At 40.5% G+C, this 25,806-nt stretch overlaps 1 protein-coding gene across 3 annotated transcripts in view; it reads right to left on the minus strand.

The window, feature by feature from the left end:
• STK32A (serine/threonine kinase 32A) overlaps positions 1-25,806 on the minus strand; it is a gene marked incomplete at its 3' end in the record, with an annotated part of 133,447 nt that overhangs the window by 94,648 nt on the left and 12,993 nt on the right. For all 3 annotated transcript variants that reach the window (XM_082723215.1, XM_082723214.1, XM_082723216.1), the window contains exons 3-4: positions 3,565-3,620; positions 1,749-1,900 (exon numbers count right to left, since the gene is read on the minus strand). In XM_082723215.1, the coding sequence (XP_082579341.1) occupies positions 1,749-1,900; positions 3,565-3,620 (208 nt within the window). The remainder of the gene's footprint in view (positions 1-1,748; positions 1,901-3,564; positions 3,621-25,806) is intronic.

The following is a 25,806-nucleotide window of genomic DNA, read 5'->3' on the forward strand; positions in this document are numbered from 1 at the left end:
GAGCCGAAGGCAGAGGCTTTAACCCACTGAGCTCCCCGGGCACCCCTCTGACCATTTTTATCTCAAGATTTGAATGACAGAAAGTTTTCTGCTATCCTTGAAGGATGCCCTCTCTCACTCAGTTCTCAATGTGATGCTAGAATTAAGGTGGGGGCGGTTTCTTCTCCCTCCTCTGTCACTGTTACTGGTGCCCACTGTCCTGTGAGTTCCATGTGAGAGGGAAGGAAGGCTAGGCTCTGTGTCAGGCTGTCACCAAGTCCCTATTCGTGGCGCACCTAGTATTCCCTGCATTGATACCAAATTAGCAAACGGCAAAATCGGTAGACACCCACTTTATAAAAAAAGCAAAACGGGAATAGACTGAAATCCATTTTGCATATTTAGTGATGAGGGACCAGCGGTGTGAAAGGGGGAAATGTGGAGTATGTCCTTCTAAAGGGTTCCTGGTCTTAAAAGGAGAGAGTGAGTCGGCTGAGCTTTGGAAGAAGGAGAATGTGACTTTGAACAAAGGGAGGATGTGAATTGAGAGAACCTCGTCATTGTCAGGGTGAAGAGCGGGGAGAAGGCAATCTGGTGATTGTGAAAGGTGGGGAAGAGAGCTGCATGGATGTAACAGTGCGTGGCAGTGCTGTGAATAGGCCACTCTGAGCTACTGATTAAACACACCGAGCGTGGGCCACAGTTAGACTCCACCGCGTCTGAGGAGGGCATGAACCTATTTCCGGGTCACACAGAGCCGTCTTTTCAACTCTGGTTGTAGCGTCTTGGAGCGAACTGTATATTAAGTGAACTGTATTAATTAAAAATGGAGGGAGACAGGTTTTATGCATTAACTCTTCCAGAAAAATGTCCCCAAACACACAGTGACATTCCAAGTATTTTTCCATTAGTAGTCTCTGAATAAAGACTTTTTTTTTCTTTTTTGCCTTTGCTAGTAGAAACTGCTTGGTATGCATATTTAAATAACAGTCACACTGAATTAGCTTTAGGAACAGGCTCTTAACATAATGGATGCATTAAAATGTAGAGGAAAATGAGAGAGCTGCATACAGCCCTCCACGCGTAAGAAAAGAGCAGGGAATAAGAGACAGCCAGTTTCTAGCCATTTACTAAGCCTTGGATTGTGATCCTGGCTTGGGGAGGAGACCACAGTTACCTAATGTCTAGCCACTGATCTGAGTTTAGCTCCGGCTCTATTAGAAGCTATTTGGTGAGAAAGGCAGCATCTGTCCTTTTCCAACTCCCAGGTGTATATTTGTGGACGCTGGAGAAGGCTGCTGCAAGGAATCCATGTCCACTGCCAGTCACTGTAGAGAGCAATGCTCTTCTGTACACGTTCCCAAGACCAACCTCCCCTCAGCCGCTGATGACCTACTTAGCACCCGATGTTGCTGCCCCACAACTAATGGGGGAAAAGTATCTAGTGAACGACAAGACATCTGAACTCGTTCTTTGTCAGCCTATTTAGCTGCCATGTTTTAAAAAATGTAGGGTCCTGAAGGACCAGGGAACTGTGACCAAAACAAAACAAAAAACAACAAAAAAAAGGGCAAGATTTATTCATGACCATAAAACAACAATTCGTTTCATTTGAAGTCAAAGAAACCAAGGAGAACCAAAGCCTTTTGGGAAAAGCCTAACTGAAGATTTTGCACATGCACACCTGGAAATCCAGATGGGTTTACGGACCAGTGTTTGGGGGTGAAGGCGGGAATGGCTCCATTCAGAGTGCCCGTAAAAGCACTTACCACAAATTCACCAGGAAAGGGTGCTCCAGACCTTGCATGATCTGGAGTTCCTTGAAGACATTCCTCACTTCGTTGCGCTCCACACATTTCTGTTTGTTCATGTACTTCATTGCATACATCTTCTTGGTATCGTTCTTTTGCACAATGCAGACCTAATGGCACAAACCAGAGTGGGAGAGCAGTCAGGGAGCTGACAGATCACAGCTGTGGGAGACAGGACAGGAGGTGCTCAACAGCATGGCCTGGAGGCCTCCCTACTTGCAAATTCTCTGATGCTAAAGTTGCTGCTTAGCTCTGATTTCAGAGTAGAAAATCTCGTTTTCTTCCCCTGTACCGGGTCAGTTTGTGAATCTCTGCTTTCTCAAACAAGCCTGCCTGTTTTTTGGTCTTTGGGTTTTGTTTAGACAGCATGCTGGAGAAAATAGCTGCTTCCTTGTCAGGCATTTTCCAACAACCAATGACACACTTATTCTGATCTGAGTGACTGATAGGCGTGCGGCTGAACTGCCGAGCTGAACCACATGGCATCAAGAATTTCTCTTTACACCATAGTTGATAGAACCTAAAAGAACTTAAAGCACTGAGAAAGCACTGACCATGATGTCCATGTTTTGGGAATTCTTTTAGAGGGTCTAGATGTCTGATAAAGTGGACTGCAGATGATTTTAAAAGGCGAGTTCAGTATGATGTAAATATTCTCAAAGTATATCTCTATCAAGAAATTAATGATCAGGATTTGAATCTAGAAGTTTCTTGCAAAAAAATTAGCCTGGATCTATCTTTCATGGTAGATTTTTCAAAATAAAAACATGGTATAATTGGAGGGGAAGCAGATATTGGGCAGCTTCTTTTCCACATAAAAAGCACCTGGGTGGCTCAGTGGGTTAAGCATTTGCCTTCAGCTCAGGGCATGATCCTGGGGTCCTGGGGTCGGGTCCTGCTGTGCAGCTCCCTGCTCAGTGGGGAGCCTGCTTCTCCCTCACTCTTTGCCCTTTTCCCTCCTCATGCTCTCTCTCTCTTTCTCTTTCTCTCATAAATAAATAGATTATATATATATATATATTTTTTTCTTTTTTTAAAAGAGTTAACTCTTACATTGACAGGATAAATGTTACCAAAGGTATGGGTACAATTAGCAACTGAGTCCAACATTTTGCAGTAGAGAGAGAGTCTTAAAAGAATTAATGAGCACGACACTGAAATAATTCTGAGAACAAGAGGTGTCCATTATAATACACAACTGAAACTGTAGTGAGCATTTTATTTTATTTTATTTTTTAATTTTTTAAAAGATTTTATTTATTTATTTGACAGACGAAGATCACAAGTAGGCAGAGAAGCAGGCAGAGAGAGAGGAGGAAGCAGGCTCTCTGTAGAGTAGAGAGCCCGATGCAGGGCTTGATCCCAGGACCCTGGGATCATGACCTGAGCCGAAGGCAAAGGCTTTAATCCACTGAGCCACCCAGGCGCCCCTTATTTTATTTTTTAAAGATTTTATTTATTTACTTGACAGAGATCACAAGCAGGAAGAGAGGCAGGCAGAGAGAGAGGGGGGTAGCAGCCTCCATGCTGAGCAGAGAGCCCAATGTGGGGCTCGATCCTAGGACCCTGGGATCATGACCCAAGCCAAAGGCAGAGGCTTAACCCACTGTGCCACCCACTGTGCCACCCACGCGCCCCTGTAGTGAGCATTTTATGAAAAACCTCTCTGAATTATCATTCCTTGTGGTCCCAGTAACTGAATAATCTGGACATTCTCAGACTTAGTTCACTGAGCTACATAACCCTACTGTTGGCTAATCATTTGGGTTCTCACCTTCCCAAAACTGCCTTTCCCAATGGCTCGCAAAATCTCGAAGTGGTCAAAGTTAACTGTAAAACAAACAAAAAGAACAATGTGAAAGATTATCAGTTGCTTTTCCGTTGCTAATAAATAATGAAGATTAAGTGAAACCAGAGTACCCTGTTTAAAACAACGTTCCAGATAACCTTAGGGTGCCCATTCATTTATTCAATAAACATTTCTTTTCTTTCTTTTTTAAAAAAAGATTTTATTTATTATATTTATTATTTATAAGTGTTTCTTAAATGCTTCTTACTCATTAATCACAGTTGGGGGATATAATCGTAGCAAAGTAAAAATGGAATATCTACCTTTACGGAGCCTGTTGTCTAGGCAGGGCTCCATATAGAGAGAGACACTTATAGATGAAATAGTCATAAATTAATGGACAATTAGAACTCCCACTAAATGTCAAAGAGAGAAGCCATGGGGCTCTAAGAGCACGTAACAATGGATTTCACATTAGTGGCAAAGTCAGGATGAGCATCACTGAGCACTGATGATTACGGTGAGATCTGGTCCTAGAGAAATGGGACCAGATAAGAAAGACATACCTTTGGCCCATGAGCAGTGTGAGCGTGAACTTTCTGAGTGTTTTTCAAATGAGGTCAAGCCCCATTTGTGGGTTATGAAATAAATTGGGTGATAGGAGACGCATCCAAAATTTAAACAAAGTAGAATATGTAAGAAAATAATAAGAAATGTCTCAACTGTAGGAAGAAATGTCTCAACTGCTTCTGAAATTTTATTTTGGTTTTACATATGTGTGTAGGTAGCTATGGATTGGATCATGATAAAATTTTTGGGATATGTTTTTTCCAGGTGGTGGTCAAAATAACTTGAAAGACACTTCCATAAATTTTCTCTTAAGTTTCAAAGTGCTATACCGAAACCAAGGATTTCCTCACACTTATTACATGAGGCACAGTTCTATATTATGTACCACAGAGGTGTCAAAAAAATGACCAGGATTTATTTGCAAGTTCATGATTTAATCTTGACCAAACCTAGTAACATAACACAGTGATTTCTCCACTAGGAGCCTGGACTAGAATGTTGTGATGACATTTTTAATCTTCAAGCATACAGCAGGTACCCAGAAAGCATGAAGTTCCATTGTGATATTAATTCATTTCGTGAACCATGTCTCTTTATAAGCCATTTTAAGCTTTCATGAAAATGATAAATGATTAGATGCCAGGTGGCTAGTTCTACTAACATAACTGCCTTAATTAATGTCTGGTCCCAGGAAAGTGGTAGGCCGGAAGTTTTAGAAAGAATGCATCTTATTTATGCATTTCTAGTCTGTTAAAAAGAGAACAGACTCCAGTCCAATATTGTGCTGTCTAGTGTCACTTCCATATATAATAATCAGCATGGGGAGAAAGCCGATGACAGATTAAAAGTGACTGGAAGAGCTCTTATTCCATCCTTATAGCCCCCCCCCCACTTTTTTTCTTTTAATTCCAGGGTAGTTAACATACAGTGTTGTATTCATTTTCAGGTGTACAATTCAGTGATTCAAAATTCCTACTCAGTCCTCATCAAGGTAAGTGTACTCTTTTTTTTTTTTGAAGATTTTATTTATTTATTTGACAGAGAGAGATTATAAGTAGGCAAGTAGGCAGAGAGGCAGGCAGAGAGAGAGAGAGGAGGAAGCAGGCTCCCTGCCGAGTAGAGAGCCCAATGCGGGACTCGATCCCAGGACCCTGAGATCATGACCTGAGCCGAAGGCAGCGGCTTAACCCACTGAGCCACCCAGGCGCCCCATGGTAAGTGTACTCTTAATCCCCTTCTCCTATTTCATTGAGCCCCCCACCAACCTCCCTTCTGGGAACCATCAGTTTCTTCTCTAAAGACTGTTTCTTTGCTTGTCTCTCTTTTCTCTTTGTTCATTTGTTTTCTTCCTAAAATTCCACATATGAGTGAAATCATATGGTATTTGTCTTTCCCTGACTGACTTATTTCACTTAACATTATGCTCTTTAGATCCATCTATGTTGGTGCAAATGGCCATATTTTGTTCCTTTTTATGACTGAGTAATATTCCATTGTATATATGTACCACATCTTCTTTGCCCATTCATCTATCGTTGGACCCTTGAGGTGCTTCCATAGCTTGGCTATTGTAAATAATGCTACAGGAAGCCTAGGGGTGCATTTTATTCCTTTGAATTAGTGTTTTTGTCACCTCTTCAGTTTAGTTTGTTCCTATTTTATTATTTTTGGTGCAATTGTCATGGAATTGTTTTTTACATTTCTCTTTCTGCTGCTTCATTATTAATCTATAGAAATGCAATGTATTTCTGTACATTGATTTTGTATCCTGTGACCTTACTGAATTTAATTATGAGTTCTAGTAGTTTTTTGGTAGAGTCATCTCTACTTTTCTATATATAGGATTTTACCATCTGCAAATAGTGGAAGTTTTACTTCTTGCTTACCTTGGATGCCTTTTATTTCTTATTCTTGTCTGATTGCAATGGCTAACACTTCCAGTACTGCAGTGATTGAAAGTGGTGAGAGTGGACATCTTTGTCTTCTTCCTGACCTTAGAGGAGAAGCTCTCAGTTTTTCCCCATTGAGTATAATGTTAGCTGTGGGTTTTTATATAAAGGCTTGATTACAATCCCATATGTTCCCTGTAAACCTACTTTGTTGAGGTTAAATTATCATGAATGGATGTTGTACTTTGTCAAATGTTTTTTTCTGCAGCCGTTGAAATGATCATATGGCTTTTATCCTTTCTCTTATTGATGTGATATATCACACTGATTTGTGAATATATTCAGAGAATAAATCCTACTAGATTGTGCTGAATTAATTTTTAACATACATTGTCGGATTTGATTTGCTAATATTTTGTTGAGGATTTCTGCATCTATGGCCATCAGAGATAATGGTCTATATGTCTTTTTTTTGGTTGTGTCTTTACAACAAAATTGTAAATTTGGGTTTTGAATCAGGATAATCCTGGCTCCACTTACTCTTCCTTCTTAAATGTCCAGCAACAGAAACAGTAGTTAGGAGGGGGAAGCTCATGGAAAACACAGTGAGACCTCATAACACAGACAAAATGAGAAAGAGATGAAGTCAGAATTATGGATTATTTTATCAACGCAAAACCATTTGTATTAGAGGCATATAGGATTTACCAAATGGGCTGGGTATCAAATAGCATATCCTCTGTGTACTTTGATCAATGAGTATAGTATTAACCAGCCGATTATTTATGGTTCCAATGGGCCTGCAGCCTGTTTTTGTCTTAACTATAAGCTAAGATCAGTTTTTATATTTTTAAAGGATTATTAAAAACAAAAATATGCAACCATATAAAAGTCTGTAATATTTACTAGCTGGCTCTTTACAGAAAAGTGTGCCAGCCCCTGAGATGAAAAGTACCGTCTTTGGAGACAGACTACCTGAGTTCACATCCCAGCTCCCACAATTAATAGTTGTATGATCTTGGCAGTTTACTTCTATGTTCTGTTTCTTCATCTATGAAATGGGTATGGAAATAATATACATCCCATTGGATTTAGAGGAAGATGAAATGTGTTACCATACATATAGTACTTAGAAAATGAACAGGTACTAGCTACTTTCACTAGTACTCCTACTACCACGTCTTAGAGAATAGCCTAATTCAGACTCCCAGTAAATACCATCATAAACTGCTGTCATAACACATGAATATTATCAGCCAGCATGGGAAAAAATGGTGGTTGTCTGTCATTTCTCCACATCTGGGGTTTCTGGTAGTCGATGGTGTGGTGTTTTTGCAGTGTTTCCTCCCATCTCAAGCACAGTTAACCTTTATTGCGTTAACTTGTTGTGTGTTGTCCTGTATCTTGTTATACAACTTTGTTTCTGGTTCATGGAGAGGATATCTGGTGCCAAGATGACATAAAGGTCTTCTAGAGATACTGCTAGACCCTGGCTCTGTGTGGGGCCTTGGAGGCAGCGGTTGAGTGTTGAGAGAGCAGAGCCTGGTTCTCACTTCCACTGACAGAGCTGGCCTGTATATTTGGCCTGTGGAAGAACAGACAGACCGAAAAGCTGAAACTTTCAATATCCTTATCTGCTTTGGCGTCTTGCTTTCACATGTGGCTGCTCACCTCAGTCTTAGAAAACATCCTATCAGTCTGGTGTCCTTAAGCTTGCCTGGAGGTGTATTAGGTTAACAGCCAGAGTTGAGTGGGTCCTAATGTTATGATACAACTTCAAACATTTTTTAAAATATCTAAACTAAATACCACAAAAAGGCTTATTTTTGAGTTTTTCTTTGGGTTAAGTGCACATTCTCCACAAATCAACCCGACGCAGAAATTCTATATGCACAAGAGATCTGTTTATGTGTGATTTGGTATGCATTTCATTTTTTAAAAAAATATTTTATTAATTTATTTGAGAGAGAGAGAGCACAAGCTGGAGGGTGGGGTAAAGGGAGAAGCAGACTCCCCGCTCAGCAGGGAGCCCAACATGGCCCTTGATCCCAGGTCCCTGAGATCATGACCTGAGCCAAAAGCAGAGGCTTATTCGACTGAGCCACCCAGGACCTTGTGTGCATTTCATTTTTATATCTCATTTTGTCCTCATGACAACCTTATGGCATGTGTAGCTAGGGGTGCTCCAGCTCAGAGAGATTAAATAACTTGCTGTGGGCATCACTAGTATAGTGATTAAATGACCCTGGGGTTAGGTTCTGAAGACAGAAAGTAGGGTGGAACCTTGGTTAGTCCATACAAACTACAAGTGAATATCCTCTAGAAAGGTACTGCTCTGAAAACCAAAGGAGTCCTTCAAAATTTCCCACAGAGTTTTGTCCTGTGTAAGCTCTGAATGAAGCTCATGAATTGCATTTAGGTGCTCTTACATAGAAAACACTGAAATACGAACATCACACTCAGCTCACTGGCAGACTGGAATGTGTTAGTCACATGGAAAATAAAAGCAACCGAGGGGACAGTGGGTTGACTGGTATCACAAAACCACACCCAAAGCCTGAGTGCCCAAGTAGGTGGCGCCAATCATCTCAGTCTGCTCAGGTGCAGTCACGTAAACTCAGTATACACCTTTCCGGTTCTGGACCCAGGCTCTTAGCCCCTTTCTTTCTTTCTTCCTTTCTTTCTTTGTTTCTTTTCTTTTCTTTTTTTTTTTTTTTTTAAGATTTTACTTATTTATTTGACAGATTTCAAGTAGGCAGAGAGGCAGGCAGAGAGAGAGAGGGGAGGAAGCAGGCTCCCTGATGAGCAGAGAGCCCAATGTGGGGCTCGATCCCAGGACCCTGAGATCATGATCTGAGCCGAAGGCAGAGGCTTTAACCCACTGAGCCACCCAGGTGCCCAGGTGCCCCTTAGCCCCTGTTTCTGTAGCCATCTTTACACTGTCACTACTGTCTATCCGGCCATCCCAGAGGCAGAATCAGGGGAAGCAGAGTGGGATTTCTTTGCCTCTCCTTTTAGAATCACATGGGTCAAATCTGCTTTCCCCAAGTCTTTCCCTAAACTGAAGCGTGCTGACTGTGGCATGTGGTGCTTGATGCTTTTTCTTTCCTTTGTTTGGCTTTTCTTCCCATCTCCCCAGTCTCAGCATTCTTTGCAGTAAACAGAAGGAAAGGGGAGACTCTTTTTAGAGTTAGTGATACCACCCTGCCACTTGGAATTTGGGAGAACAGAAGGTAAACCAGACTCTTCCCACCCCTGCCACCTTTTTTTTCTATGGTTGAGGTAAAAATATTTGGAAAATATTTTATTTTTTCCTATTAAAAAAAAACGATTGCTGCCTAAGTAAATACCAAATCATGACCATATGCACAACTGTGGAGAACTGCACTTCTTGGTGTTTATGTAAATCTTTCTATTGATGAGGGAACAAGGACAACAGCTGTGTGTCCCCAGCTGTAAAATGGCGCTAATTAAACTTGACTCACAGGTGGTCTTGAAGATGAGCTTCTATACACCAGAAGTATAATGTCCGGCTCAATGAAAACTAAAAATTACAAATGATAACACACAATTATTCGAAGAAAATTGAGACTTCTTCCCATTCTAAATTTTTAGTTGCATTCCCAGAAGGCAGCCTCTTTGAACAAATTCTGTGTATTCTTTAAGAGAATTTTTGATAGCAGGAGCAACATACTATCATTCCTATAGGAACATAGATTATAAGCTCTTTCTATACAGTTACATTCTCCCTGTTCCTTCATATATCATGTACAAATCTATAGCTAATTATTTTAAACAGCTCTTTCATATTATATTGTGTAGAATGTCCCATACGATTTTTAGCTTTTTGATGGCATTTCAAAGATGGTTTAATTATACCCTGTTATGTGGAAGACTAGTACAAACATCCTTGGTCAGCTTTTGTGCAAAGGCTTGTAAGCTAGCTCTGTGAAAGTAGAAATGCTGTTAAAAAAAAAAAAAAAAAGGAGTCTGTGAATTTTCCAATTTAATAGACACTGTATTTCGCCTCTCAAAGATGCTGCACCAAACTCCTCCACACCAATAGTATGGAATAGTGACGTTCTATCCACCAGCTGACAGGTGAAGAAAAAAATTAATTATTGATTTAGTTTGTATTTCTTAAATGATGAGTAAAACCTCATATCTTTGTATGTGTATTGTTTCCCAAGAGCTGCCTATTCATAGGTGTATGCCTGTTTTTAATGAGTTATTAGCCTTTTTGCTTTGCAAGTGTGTTTAAAATGTTACATAAATTAAGTCTCTCTTGAGCAAATCTTAGGAATATTTCATCCAGACTGTCCATTTGGCTTTTAACTTTAAACATTTTTAATACGTAGAAAACTACAGTGTTACATTTGCGTCTCACGTAGTCAAATTTTCTGTAGTCAACTGTATTATTCTTTTCCTTTGGGGCACCCTGGGTTTATGTCTTTCCTAGAAGGGCTTTTTTTTTACTTCAAGACTGTTAAAGGCATGTACTTATATTTTGACCAGGCATTGTTGTACTGCTGTTTTAGTTTCCGCAACCTTTCTCTGCTTAAGTTGAAAGTTAAAACAATTGTTAATTTCCTTGCATGTGGCCACGCCAGTGGGATTAATAAGAAGTGGATCCTTTTGGGGCAACTGGGTGGTGCCTGGGTTAAAGCCTCTGCCTTCGGCTCAGGTTATGATCCCAGGGTCCTGGGATCAAGCCCTGCTTGGGGCTCTCTGTTCAGCGGGGGGCCTGCTTCCCTCTCGCTCTGCCTGCCTCTCTGCCTACTTGTGATCTCTGTCTGTCAAATAAATAAATAAATAAAATCTTAAAAAAAAAAAAAGTGGATCCTTTTGAAGAGCTTTGGGAGAATATCATCATAAAGCAGGCTCTCCATATTTTGCTTAGGCTGGTAAAATGCCGTGCTCATGTAACACAATGTTAGATTCCAGTACTGTTCAGCTTCAACTGATGGCACATTAAGCCAGTACGTTCTGGAGTACCAAGATAAATTCTTCAAAGAATAATACTATATATCTTAAAAAAAAAAAAAAAGTCAAACCAAAGTCTGGCCTGACTTTTTGGTATGCTACTTTAATGTACAAATTTGCTGCTTAAACATGTCCCTGCTTTGGGCTGTGATTCTCTAAAGGCAAAGGTAATTCACCATGAAAACAGTTCTTGCTTAGCTGGCTACAAGTCCCCCTTCTTCCTTCCAGTCTTGGAAGAACGTGGAGATTTGGTTACCCCCTAGTATAGCAGAAGAGACACTGAGGTGGAGTAGAGATGCAAATAGAAATTGCTCAGTGAACTCAGCCTGTGTTCGCTGACATTTACTGATGGCTGACTCAGTGAGAGTCAGGCGTTGTACTAAGTGCCAGGGAGAGAGAAAGCCAAGGCTGCCTTCTTTATGGGGCTTATGGTCTAGTGGACAATAGAATCATCACTAATGGCTAAGATTTAACATTTATGTAAGGACTATCAGGCATTATGCTAAGCACGTTACCTGCACTATCTCAGTTTTCCTCAGTGCTTTGAAATAGTAGTACTACTATTGCCATTTTTTGAGATGAGCAAACTGCTGCGCAGAGTAATGATGCAGGTTTCCCAAGGCCACGGAGGAGGCGAGGGGGGCCAGGATGGAAGTCCCCCTCACGTGACTCCAGAGCTGTCCTCAAACACTGTTCACCGCTGAGGCCCATTCAACACAGATAATGATGCCCAAGAAAGAAGGATGGAGAACACTGCGTCAGGGAAAGACGTGGCTCTCCACGATGTCCATACTTCTGCTTCTCTCATCAGGAGGGATCTCTCCTTTTCACAGATGCTCTCTCCCAGCACTGGTCTCCCCAAACGCATGCGTCACTTATCAGTCACCTGCCCTGTGCCACACCGTGAGCCAGAACCTTCCGTCTGAGAGTTGGGACTGTGACCAGCATGACTGTAATCTACATATTCATGTTCATGTAGGACTTTCTGGTGTGGAAAAGCATGCTTCCCATTATATTACTAGGCTTTCCCAACATGAGATCAGAACTGGCCAAATGTTAAAAAAAAGAAAAAAAAGTATGTGGGGAGGAGACAGGTCAGTGGGTCAAAGGCAATAAAGAATCAAGCTGACATCGAATAAAATAGTCTCACAAGATAAAGGGGAAGTCCTGATGCCTTAAAGTGTAGGGATCTATATTCATACAGGTCCTACTTTGGTTACTGATTAGGCATCCCAAATATTCTGCCAGTGACTTGATTTTTCATTTTTACTTTTTTTAGCCAAACGAATAAAGTTCCAACTAAAGTAAGTCCTGCTGTAGGGAGATCACAGTGTCATGGGATGGAAAGCAGGGACAGCCAACTAGTCCAGACAACATAGCGAAACATCCAAGGGGAGATGATTAGGAAGAGCAAGGTGTTGCAAAAGGACTTGCTCTTAGGACTCTTTCCTCTAGATTTTCTTCATTTTTACACCTGCATTGCATTGGAGTATCAAGAAGATAATTTCCCAGGAAAAGAAATAAAACACACATGTGCCTAACTGCGTGATAAAGTCATATATATGTATTAAGAGTCATACATGGTTCCACAGTGTTTCCCAGCTGTGTCTTTCTGTTAGAATCACACAGTACACACTTTCAAAAATGCAGATTCGGGGGCTTCCTCTAAGTCAGGCTCTGGAGGCTGAACCAGGGAATTCGTATTTTAGTCAGCTTCCTGGGGGATTTTGATGGAAACTGCCTGGAGCAGAGTGTGGGTCTTGATTTAGGAACTCCTACTCTGTACAGTAAAAGCCACAGGAGTGGCTCCTTCTGGAGAAGATAAAAGAGCATCTATACCCCAACCTTCATAGCAGCAATGGCCACAATTGCCAAACTGTGGAAAGAGCCAGGATGCCCTTCAACAGATGAATGGATAAAGAAGATATGGTCTATATATACAATGGAGTATTATACCCCCATCAGAAAGGATGCATACTCAACTTTTGTATCAATATGGATGGCACTGGAAGAGATTATGCTGAGTGAGATAAATCAAGCAGAGAAAGTCAATCATCATATGGTTTCACTTACTTGTGGAGCATAAGGAATAACATGGAGGACATTGGGAGATGGACAGCAGAAGTGAGTTGGGGGAAATTGGAGAAGGAGACGAACCCTGAGAGACTGTGGACTCTGAGAAACAAACTGAGGATTTTGGAGGTGGGGGAGTGGGGGGTTTGGGTGAGCCTGGTGGTGGGTATTATGGAGGACACGTGGGTATTATGGAGGGCATGGAGCACTGAATGTGGTGCATAAACAATGAATCTAGGAACACTGGGGGGGGGGGGAAGAGCTTCAGGGAAGGCCAGCATTTTGGCAGGGGCTTGCAGAATGGGTAGGAGTTCAACAGCTTACCAAGCAGAGGAGGATAGGGACACCACACTTCTGAGTGACCTAAACCTTAGGGTGAGGACGCTCTCCATAGGTGTGTGTTGATTATTTAATTTTATTTCAGTGGCCTTAAACTTCCCCTTCCACCTTTGCCCCCAATGCCATGAATTTGAAGCAGATTAATAATGGTGTCTCTAAATAATTAATAAGCCTCTGTTGTCTGCACTGTATCACATCTTAGGTCAAAGCTGATAATTAAATTCATCATCTATTATCTATATACATGTTTAGGCACTGTCCAGATATTTTATCACCAAAACACTACGAAGTGGTAATATTAGTTCTACTTTGCAGATGAGTTACAGAGACCCAAAAAAGTTAAGTCTTGAGGGTTGGGGCTTAGATTTGAACTTGTCTTCGTGTGGTTCTAAGTTCCATAATTCTAATGTTACAGGTAAGTCCTAGAAAGTTTATGATACAATATGACGGTTATGAGCATGAAACTGTGAGTCTGGGTTTTGTCTGTACTACTTACTAGTAATGAACTTATTAGTCAGTTTACCTCTCTGAGTCTTTATTTCTCCTCAACATTTTGATCCTGTATAATACCCCAAGGTTCCTATGAGGACTAGGTGAAATAAACCACATCAAAGGTGCTTATCAAGTATTTTTAGCAGACAGTAAAAATTCAATAAGTGTACCATCACTCTTCCTGGTTTTGTTATGGTTACTAGATAAGTTACTTTAGTATCAGCCCAGAACATTGCTTGCTTTGCCATAACGTTAGGAAAATGATGCTGAGTGTTCACATAGGACAAGCAGTGCCAAGAATGTAACGTCTGTGAAGGGAGACATTGGGCTCATCTGGTCTATCATTACATGCACACTGTCTAGAACCATAGCGGGCACAGAGAGTGGCCTACTGAATACACACTAAGTGGAGGAAGGGAACAAGGAAGCACCATCATCAAAGTTTTATGAACTATAGATAGCTTTAGAGGAAAAATTTTAAGGATCTATTCTTTCATGTAGATTTCCTAAGACATCATTATTTACAACAGGTAACTCTTAAGAAATGTGTTACCAACAACCTAAAATCAAAATGCTTTTTAATGAGGCAGGCAGTAGAGTAAGTCTCCACTTGAATGCTGAGATTTCCCGGCAGACATTATATTTACATGTTAAAACCACAAGGATTGACTTACTCAGTCTTTGAGCTCAAAAGCATTGGGACCTGCCATTCTCCATCTTGGCAACCTTCCACCCACCAACTGTCCTAAGTGAGGACATGGTTGATAACCTCCCAGCCACTAGAGGATAATTAACAGCAGGAGTCAGAGAATATCTGCATGACCCTTGAACAGAAGTGTGAGTATTTCACACTGTCACCAGAAAGGTGCCCACACGACACCAAAGACTGCCACAGCCCTTTTCAGAACAGAGGAGGGATCAATCCCTCTTCCAAGTTTTGTTGTCACTTTGCCCATTTTTTAGGATGGACATTGCATGGTTTGCCAAGAAAGAAAGTAAAAGAACAGGAAAATAAAATGAACCCCTGGTTAAAAATATAGTTCTTCCTGTGTTTTTTGCAATTTCCCATTCATCAGATGAATGTTTAGTCATCATACTATGTTCCCAAATGGAGGCAGTCACAAAGAAAGGCTCACATAATACTGTTTGAAGACAGTCACAACAAAGTGGGAAAGAAACTAAGGTCACTTGTTCAGATGCTATAGTTCTGCTAGCAAGTCAAACCAACCAATATCCATTGAGGATCTATATGTGCATGACTCTGCTATACCCTTGGAAAAACAGAAGGAGCTTGGGACTAAGTCACACCCTCAGTCAGCCACATTTGTGAGAACATGTAACCTGTGTGATCAAATGCCCCTTGTCTCATTTGTATTTTATTTTCTGATAGTACCTTAGCAATCCAGTCTTCCATCTTTCTGGAATTAGATGGGTATAAATAAATACATATATAGGCAAATATGTAGACAGATAAAAGCTATTCAGTGTTGATGTTTGGTATGGAAAGAGGCTCTGTGGACCTTCCAGGGGCAGGGGTGGGATGAGGAATATAGTGACATGATAATTGTGCTGCTTCATTTTTAATGGATATTTTGATCAATGATAAAAAACAATCTGAGTCAGACAGAACTGCCTTAAAATCCTAGCTCCCACTTATAAGATGAAAAAAAATTGGGAAATTTACGTGATATTTCTGAACGTCAGTTCTTTGTTCATAAAGGAGATTATTTTTATATAAAACTAATATGATTTTGGAATTAAAAATACAGAACTAAGTAGGCAAAATTAAGTAGAAAGAAGAAAAAATAGTTTGAAGATAAGTATGAATTAATATTTTGATTAATTTTTCTTTAAAAATTTTTTAATTTTATCAAAGCTAGGTATCTTTATCTCTCTACATTTCTACACAATTTGAGAAGCCAAAGAGTTCTAAAGGCTATTATAAAACACTGATTTTAGTCCTCTCACACCCTTGTCTCTCTCTCCAATCTCTCCCAGCCAAGAAGCTGACACTTAATACCTCTTCGAGCTAATGAATTTGCTAGTTCCTACCTTATCTTCTAAATAGCATAATTTTCTTTTTTCTTTTCAGTTTTGGGTATTACTTATTAAATCTCCAAGATGGCAGGGGAGGATTTAACTCACATTCCAGCTCTTGGGGTCTCATCCCAACGTGAGCCCATCTTTCCAAAGTAGTTATATTTGATGGAATAATTTCAATTAGATCAACATTCAGTATTTCCATTCTCATGACTATGGAAATGAAACAGGCCATAGAGTAAACTCTATGATGGCTTTTCCTTTCTTGAACAGTTTTTGTTTTCCTTGCAATTAATAATAGTGTTGTTTATACATGTGCTCATTTTCCTATATTCTTTTTTCTAATTCAATTTCCAACTCTTCTCCAGTTGTCTAAATTCCCCTTGAATGTGTTCAAGAGCATCAATCACATTTCCATATTTCTGACAATGTCTCTCCCAGAGCCCTCTGACCTAACCGAATCTGAACTGGTGATCTCACTGCATAGGTGTCATCCTGGACTCGCCTTGGCCACCAAGTTGGGGATCTCCTTCATTCCTCTACAATGATGGATTTCCTGCTTGTTGCATGCACGGTCTTCCTCCCTCTTATTTTACTCCCTTGTTTTTGTGGAGGACATCCTCCAATAGCTTTGTAAGAAAGATTGCTTGGGAGGTTAATTTTTGAAAACCTGCATATATGAAAAATAATTTATTCTCTTCATACTCAATTGAGAGGTCAGCTGGGTATTGAATTCTAGGTTGGAAATTACCTTCCTTCAAAATTTTGAAGGCATTGCCCTACTTAATTTCTAGCTTTTTGTGTCACTGCTGAGAAGTCTAAAGTTATTTTGATTCCAGATCCTTGGATGCAACAGTTTTCTTTCTGGAACCTTACAGGTTAGTATATTTGTATTGAATGCTTTGAAAGTTTATAATGATACAGCTTTTTTATTCTTTGTGTTGTGCATTGAATCAGCTCATTCATTCTGGAAATATGTGTCCTTAAGTTCAGGGCTTTTCTTTTTTCCCTTAAATTAAGTGGTCATGGTTTCTTCTTTTCTTTCCATCTTTTAGAGCCTTCTATTATTTAGAAACTGGAACTCTCAGGCTGGGCTTTAAATTTTATTTGTCCTGCTTTTTTCTTTCTCTGTCTGCTTACTCATTATGGAAAATTTCCTTAAATTTATCTTTTAAACCTTTGAATCTTTATACTCACGCTATATATATATATTTTTCCTAAAGCTAACTTTTGCTCTCTAAAGGTTGCTTTCTTGCTATCCTATTTTTTTTCTATTAAAAAAAGTATTCTTTCTTTCTTTCTTCCTTCCTTCCTTCCTTCCTTCCTTCCTTCCTTCCTTCCTTCCTTCCTTCCTTCCTTTCTTTCATGAGGAGAGAGGGAAAGAGTGCAGACACACGCAAGCAGAAGCAGAGGGAGAGACTCTTCAGCAGGCTCCACACTCAGCACAGAGCACCACTCAGGGCTGGATCCCATCCTGACTGGAGCCAACATCAAGAGCCAGACACTCAACCAATAGAGCCCACCTAGGCACCCCAATAGTTGTTATTTCTTAACATCTCTCTGACAGTTTTCCTTAAGTTGCATTTTTTTTTTTCTGTTGAAAACATAGTCTTTATCTGTCCTATGAGAAGTCTTTCCTGTGTGTCTGAAAACCCTCAGTTATCTGCTCATATTTAAGTGTGGAGACCTAGAGTCCCGTTTGGAAGTTATGAGCCTGTGGGGGAGTTTTGTCGATAGTAAGCTTCACTCTAGAGAGCTAAGGCTAGGACGTTGTGTTCAAAAACTCTCATGTTGGTAACTGTACATCTTCCTTCTTAGGTTGGTCAAAGTCTTCAGAAAAACAAAAACAAAAACAAAAAAACACACGCTCTATTATGCTTTTGTCTGGAGACTGAGACCCCTGCTGCCAGTGTTATCAGAGCCAAATAGGAAAAGAGAGCTGAGGGTCTGAGCACCCAATGTGTGCTCATGTACCTGATCAGTCCCTCCATTTTCTACAAGGTGCCCCTGTGCTTGGCGCACCCAGTCTTCACAGTTAGGAGACCATCCTCTCCAGAGGATAAACCGTGGTGTGGGGTGGAGAGGACTAGTTTGTTTGTTTGTTTGTTTGTTTTTTCTTTTCTTCTCTTTTCTTTTTTCTTTCTTTCAACAAAGTGGTAGAAGGGCAGGATCAATTTTCATACAACCATCCAAACAATCCTTATTTTAGACCTCCCCCTTCACCTGTCCTTCTAGAGGCACAGGACACTGCCAATTCTTAGGGGATGGAAATAGAGAAAAGTGTTTGACTCATCAACTTACCCTGAAGCCTTGCTTGCCTTTTTTTTTCTCATTCATGAGATAGATATAATGATTCCTACCTCACAGGGCTGTGGTGGGGATTAAATGAGATAATGTATACTGGGAATACATTAAGAATATAATAGGCACTCAATAAATAATTATGAGCTTGGGGTTTTTTGGGTTTTTGTTTATTTCTTTGTCTGTTTCTTTCCCAAAAAAGAACTTAACATTAGGAACCAGAGACAGCCATCTCTTTACTACTTACTAGCTTGGTGACTTTGGCTAGTGTTTTTTTAAAAACCATTTTTAGACTTGTATTCTTATCCAAATAAGGGAATGGTGATCACTTTCTTATTCATATCTCAGAATTACTTTAAGAATAACATTGGAAAAGGATGAGCAAGTACCTTGCAAATGTCAAACACTGTCCTTGGGCTTTGGAGGCAGACAGAAGCAGGGTGATGCTTCAGCTCTGCTTCTTTCTGGATGTGTGAACTTGGGCAGGCTTTCTAACCTTGCTCTCAGTTCTCTGCTCTGTAAATCACCATGCTGGTATTTTGGCCTCCATTTTTATCTATGGTGAAACAGGATAGCCACAGAAGTACCATACTGAAGAAGCATTCTGGAGCCCCAGTCTCTCTTAGCCCACCTGGCAGCCCCCCATCTCTCCAACTTGGTTCTAAGTTTCCTGCACTGAAAGTTCTCTATAAACCTTCCCCCCACAGAGCATCATGAATTGCTGAATATCAGTGCAACCACATTCTTAGATGACATGGAGCCTTCTCCAGGAAAGAATATGCAAATACATGAACTAATGTTGGTATCATTTGGAGTTCCTTAAAATCCTATTGGTGGATTCCACGTGAACAGTTAGATCTCTTTTAAATGAAAGATGCTAACCTTTGGGGCACGTGGGTTGCTCATGGGATTAAGCCTTTGCCTTTGGCTCAGGTCATGATCTCAGGGTCCTGGGGTCATGCCCTCATCGGGCTCTCTGCTCAGCAGGGAGCCTGCTTCCCACCAACCCCCCCACCCTCTGCCTGCCTCTCTGACTACTTATGATCTCTCTCTCTTTTTCAAATTTAAAAAAAAAATTAAATCTTTAAAAAGAAAAAGAAAAAGAAAGATGCTAACTTTAAACCAGAATCCTAACATAGAACCTACATAGAAACCCCCATCACAAATCTAAGGATAATCTGCTAGCATTTTCCACTGCTCAGCATACAAAGCACTGTACAGGGCATTTTACTTGAATTATTTCATATAATCCTCATGAGCTCCAAAACATAAATAAAACCCTGAGACTTAAGAAGAGTAGGCAAGGTGTTCATGGTCAAGGAGCTAGTAAGAGCTGGAGTTAGCAGTCACATCAAGGGTATTGGTTTTGAGTAGATCAATCTCAAAATATTTGTCGAAGTCATTACCTTAGTACCTCAGAATGTGACCTTACTTAGGAATGATGTTGCAGATATAATTATTTAAGTTAGGATGAGGTTATGAATCCAGTATGGAGTGGACCCTTCATCCAATTTGACTGGTGTCTGGGTAGGAAGAGGGAAGTTTGCACACAGACACACAGAAACACATGAAGACAGACTGAAAGGATGCTACCAGTGCACGAACTGGACAGGAAGTATTCTCCCCTAGCAGAGTCAGTGGGCCATGGCCCTGCCAATACCTCAATTTAGAACTTACAGCTTCTAGAACTGTCAAAAGTTCTATTGCATTAAGCCATCTAGCTTGTGGTACTTGTTACAGTCGCCCCAGGAAACTAATAATAGGAAACTAATTTGTAGCTTCTGACTCCAAAATCTAAGCTTGTTCCCACTAGACTACAACACATGCCTTCCATGTCCAACTCAAAACGCAGGGAGAGAAAAATGTGATGACATGTTAAAACAGGAGAAAGATTGGCTAATTCTAACTCCAATTACATATTCCAAGAACTTGATGAACAGATGGAAGTAGACTCCCACTGTTCAAGAAGCAACTTTGAGAAGCTTGTCGAGCAGGGCAAGAATACAGTTTTGAAGGTTCTTGAAGGAGAGGTCTATAACTGTCTGGTATCTCCCTGGTGCCAAGCTTGGCTCTCGAGGAGAGAGACCAAGAGGAATCGTTCATCTGGGCATCATTTCTACGTATAACATAATCTCCTGACTCTTAAAATTGCCTGTTGGCATATTTTGAACAAAAATAAAATAATAGTTCCTGGTCTTCTAAGCCACTCTCTTCTTCAGTATGGATAAGCCAAAGCTCGGTTATGTCCAGTAGTGATGTATAGGTACAAATCCTGAGATGACTACAGGGCTCCTTCTTGAAAAGGATGTTGGAGGGAACAGAAAGCTCATTCTCCACCATTGCATAATGGTAAGCGCAGTCCTTCATGGTAGATACCTGTAATGGTTGAACTGAGAGAGCTCTCTCTCAGCAACTCCACTCCTAGGTGTATAGGTATATACCCCAAAGCACAGGAAAGCAGGAACTTGAACAGATGCCTGCACACCAGTGTTCATGCAGTATTATCTATAATAGCGCAGAGGTGCAAATAACCCAAGTGTTCATCGACAGATAAATGGATCAACAAAATGTGGTATATATGGACCATAGAAGAGTGTACAGCCACCAAAAAGGATGGATGATATTCTAACACGTGCTACAGCACTGACGAACCTCAAAGACCTCATGCTCAGGGAAATGAGCCAGGCTCGAGATGACAAATATCATATGATGGTACCTACAGGATGTGCTTGGAAGAGTCAACTTCATAGAGTCAGAAAGCAGAATAGAGTTACCAGGGGTGAGAGGGAGAAGGAATGGGGGACTTAGTATTTCATGGGTACAGAGTTTCTTTTTGGGATCAAGTTCTGGAAAGGATAGTGGTGATGGTTGTACATACCGTGAATGTACTTAATGCCACTGAGTTGTATACTTGAAAATATATAAAATGACAAATTTTATGTGATATTTTCCCTGAATCCAAAAATACTTTCAAAAAGTCAGTTTGCAACAAATGCTGCAAAATCCTTCACACCTCATTCAAGTTTATCATTTATTTAATTTTTATATAATATTCATATTTAAACTTCATCTAAGTAGACTAACCAAAGTTCTTTGAATATTATTTCATATAATAGTAATTTAATACTCCAAAATAAGTATCTCTTCCTTCTGATCACCCAAATATTTTTCAAGATTAAACAATTATTCAATGTCACAAAGAAGCAACTACACTCTGAGAATTCCTTTTGTATTTTAGAACCTAGGCATGTTCAAAACTGTATGTTTCAATGAATCATAATATGTCCATGTTGCAGAATTTCATGAACACTAAATTGTACTTTCAAGGGTCACCTGTGTGTCTAGTAGGTTAAGCATGTGTCTGGGCTCAGGTCATGATCTCAGGGTCCTGGGATCAAGTCCTGCATTGGGCTCCCTGCTCAACGGGGTCTGCTTCTCTCTTTCCTTCTTACCTCCTCCTGTTCACGCTCTCTCTCTTTCTCTCAAATAAATAAATAAATAAAATCTTTAAAAAATTAAATTATACTTTCAAGATCCAGCAAGTTTTACAATACTGGGATAAGCTACTCATGACATAAGTGAAAATTAAGATAGGGATGTATGTAGTACATCATTCCAAATATATCAGAAGGCTTTTCTACACACACACACACACACACACACACACACACACACACAGGTAAAAACGATGAGACTATTAAAGTACTCATTTATTGAACAAGGAGATATTAATGATATAGAACTGAACAAAACAGACACAATTCCTATCCTCACTGAGATTTTTCCCCCCCTAGTGATAGGAAAAGACAGCAACAACAAAAATAAGTCAATGAAAACAAGAAATATGAAGAAAACTGTAGAGGGCTGAGGGATGCCAGAAAGGATGCAGGATGGAGACTGCAAAAGGAAACTCCCTGAAATGTTATCAGTGGTTACCAATGGGTTGAGGCATTATGGGTAATTTTTTCTTCCTGATTATATTTTCCAAGCCTTCTATAATTCAAGTGTACTAATTTTATAGTTATAAAACATGGTTTTAAATGCACATTTAAACACACACTTCCTAAGAACAGCTGCAATAACATTCATTTCTCTTTATATTGAAGACCTCCACAAAATGTGAACCACAGGGAATACTGGAATCATAGTCTTGGATGGAAACCCACTGAGGAAAGTAAGCCAATTCTAGTTATCAATTAGGAATGTAAGAATTAAACAAATTCTTGTTAACGCTTAACAAAGCCTGAGTTTAGAATATTTTTCCCGGTAATTTACACATACCCTGGACAGAAAATGAGAAAGTTATCAAAGTGGTAATGACTTCAGTATTTTGTAAAAGTAAATCCAAATTATCCCACCAGGTGTCAAACAAATTAGGCTGATATAAATAGGTCGAAAAATGAGTGACGGTGATGGTAAAATGAATTGAGAAAGACATGAACGTCACTGTAATTGTTGTCTTTGATGAACAAAGGAAGACAAGCAAAGCTCAAGAAATGATATTAACGGCATAATCATGCCAGACAAGGAAAGATTTAATACACAGAAGCCCTATCCCTTCAGTAATCATGTGGTCTAAGGGATACGTATGTGAGTTCCAGCGGAGGTGAAGGTAGAGGTCACTGTGAGGGGCAGTGGTGCAATTCTCTGAGAGCAGGATTCAGTAGTAGACACGTAATGGACATTTACTGGGTTTTTTGGTAAGATTTTATTTATTTATTTGAGAGAGCGAGAGGGAGCAAACATGAAGGGGAGGTGGGGCAGAGGAAGAGGGATAGAGAGAGGTAGAAACAGGCTCCTCATGGAGTCAGACCTGGGGCTCAGTCCCAGGACCCTGGGATCATGACCTGAGCTACTTAGCCACCCAGGCATCCCTGGACATTTGCTGTTTTTCACTGAAAAGAATCTCCTTCCATTTGTTCATTTGATTTTATAAATTCATTTTGGTTGGCCATCCTAGGTAAATACCTATAACTGAAAGAAATGAGATTCTTTTAACATCATGATTCAGGATCTAGGGGTGCCTGGCTGTCTCAGTAGAGCATGTGACTCTTGATCTCAGGGTCATGAGTTCAAGCCCCACATTGGGCCCAGAGCTTCCTTGAAAAAATTCAGGATCTAGTTGTGTGGCTCTCTGATTTTAGGTCAGTGCTTTCATCTTCCTACGCCTTGGTCCTGCCATGCGTAAACTGCACACTGAGTCAATGATAAAGTACATAATGGTTGTTGGTCTCTCCCATTACTCCTAACAAGAATGTTACTGGGTAGTGGGTGCATTTCACATTACTTGCTTCTAAATCGAACGCCATGACATATTTAGTATATGGAGAGGAAGATGGGGATGGGTGAGACTTCAAGAGAAAGTTTCTAACTGGCCACCTGCCAAAGAAACTGCCAGCCTGGGGCAATGATAGTCACCACCATGCCCCATCTGGCTACGTCACGGAGGTGCTCACCCCACCTATCCTTGCACGAGTAGCCAGACTTCTGTCATAGATGGAGGGTGGCAGGGGGGAGAGTGGCACCAGGATCAACAGACCTAGAGCTCTTCCTGGGGAGGGGGCAGCATGTGACCCTAGCCCTTAAGCCCTCATGGCAGGATCCATCGTCTCATCAGACCTCACAAATACAAATTCAGATGTCACATTGGTCAGAATTCAGAGACAGCAATGCAGGGCATTCCAGCCCAGGTGTGGGAGCCTTCTGGAGGCTAGGTGCTATGTACCTGCCCTCGTCCCACTTGGGTGGAGCCAGCTCTGGTTCCTGTTCCCGTGATTTCCTAGTTTTTTCCCTTTATTTTGGTAGAAAGCTTAGACTTGTAGGCTCAGTAGAGTATCTCCTCTTAAAAAATGATTTTTGCCTTCATATCTTATTCAGTTTCAGCTATTGGCTCATTTCTCTGCTCCCCTTTAGACCACACTTATTGAAAGAGTTGACACTTGCTGTGTCTATGTCCTTGCCTCACTACACCCACCAACTCCCCAGAGTCTGGCTCATAACCCCACATCCCCACTGAACTGCTTTCATCCATGTCCCTAGTCTCCTCCTGCTTGCCTGATCCCATAGTTATTTCTCACTGGCCTCTATCCCACAGGAACATTCAACAGAAATGACTACTCCCTCATTCCCAAAATACTCTTCTCTCTTAAATTTCAGGATAAATCATTTCTTGTTCTTTACTGTCTGCTGCTTCTCACTTTTCTTAGCTTGATGACTTTCCTCTGCCTGACTTCCTCTCCTCTTTTGTTTCCACATATTCTCCTAGCCCAGACTCCTCAGTCCCCATAGAATTGAGAACCACACCTTCAGATTGCTACCCTTGACTTTCCCAGTCACCTCTGACTGCTCAGTCCCAGGATCCTAACCAACACCACGATTTAGAGCTTCTTGGTCACTTTAAAAACCCTAACAAGGACTCGTGATTATGCCTGGACATGTCCCCAACCCCTCAGTGCCCCACATTTATGTCAGCCAAGTGTCACAGCCATCTTCCTGCCTACTCAAGTCAACACCTAGATAGAATTCATTCTTGATTTTGTCCTTTCCATCTTAATCCACATCCAGACCATCAGTGATTCTCAATTATCTTATACTGAAAATAAATGTTGACTCAATTCTCAGCTTCCCATCTCCCTTCCTAGACTGCTAGCCTGGGGAACCATTTTTCACTTAAATATCATCTTGATGGAAATAGGTCATTTTTTTTTTTTCATCTCAGCCACTTAAGTAAGTGATCTATAAGAACTTACTGAAAGTTACAATTATACAGTTGAATTTTACAGATCAGAAAATCCCATCACCCTAAAAAAAAGGGTGGAGGAGAAAAGGAAAACACACACTGGGTAGGTTTTATTTTTTACTTGCCACATAAAAGCATTAAAAATTCAGGTGATAATGATAATGTGATAATGGTATTACTAATGTTTATTGAGCAGTTATTATGTGCCAGGCATTATGCTATATGCTTTTTATGGATAGTCACTTAAAATTCTTTTTTAAAAATTTATTTATTTATTTGAGGGAGAAAGAGAGAGAGAGAAAATCTCAAGAAGACTCCCCAATGAATGTGGAGCCCAACATGGAGTCCAGTCTCATGACCCTGAGGTCATGACCCAAACTGAGACCAGAAGTCAGATGCTCCAGGCAGCCCTGGGATAATCAATTTCTATTCCTACAAAAAATTGTATGAGGCAGATCAAATTTTAGCTCCCATTTACAGACAAGGAAACTGGGGATTAGAGAGGAAAGTCACTTCACTGAGTTCTCAGAGGGGAGATGAATTTCTATTTCCACTCAATAGAAGAATTTCTATTTCCACTCAATAGAAAAATTTCTATTTCCATTTAACCACTAAACACACACCACACACACACACACACGAAAGGATGCAATCTTAGAACTGGGATGTTTAGTGGTATTGGCTTTCAGAGAAGCTAATTGCATTGCCCCCATTTTTCTCCTTTCATCACAGACAAAGAAAAGCCTTACTATAGGTTGGTGTTGGTTCACAGAGGGCTTCTGGGAGCCACTGGTTTAGCCT

Source organism: Mustela nivalis (genome assembly GCF_964662115.1).
Source record: "Mustela nivalis genome assembly, chromosome: 3".
Taxonomy (NCBI): domain Eukaryota; kingdom Metazoa; phylum Chordata; class Mammalia; order Carnivora; family Mustelidae; genus Mustela; species Mustela nivalis.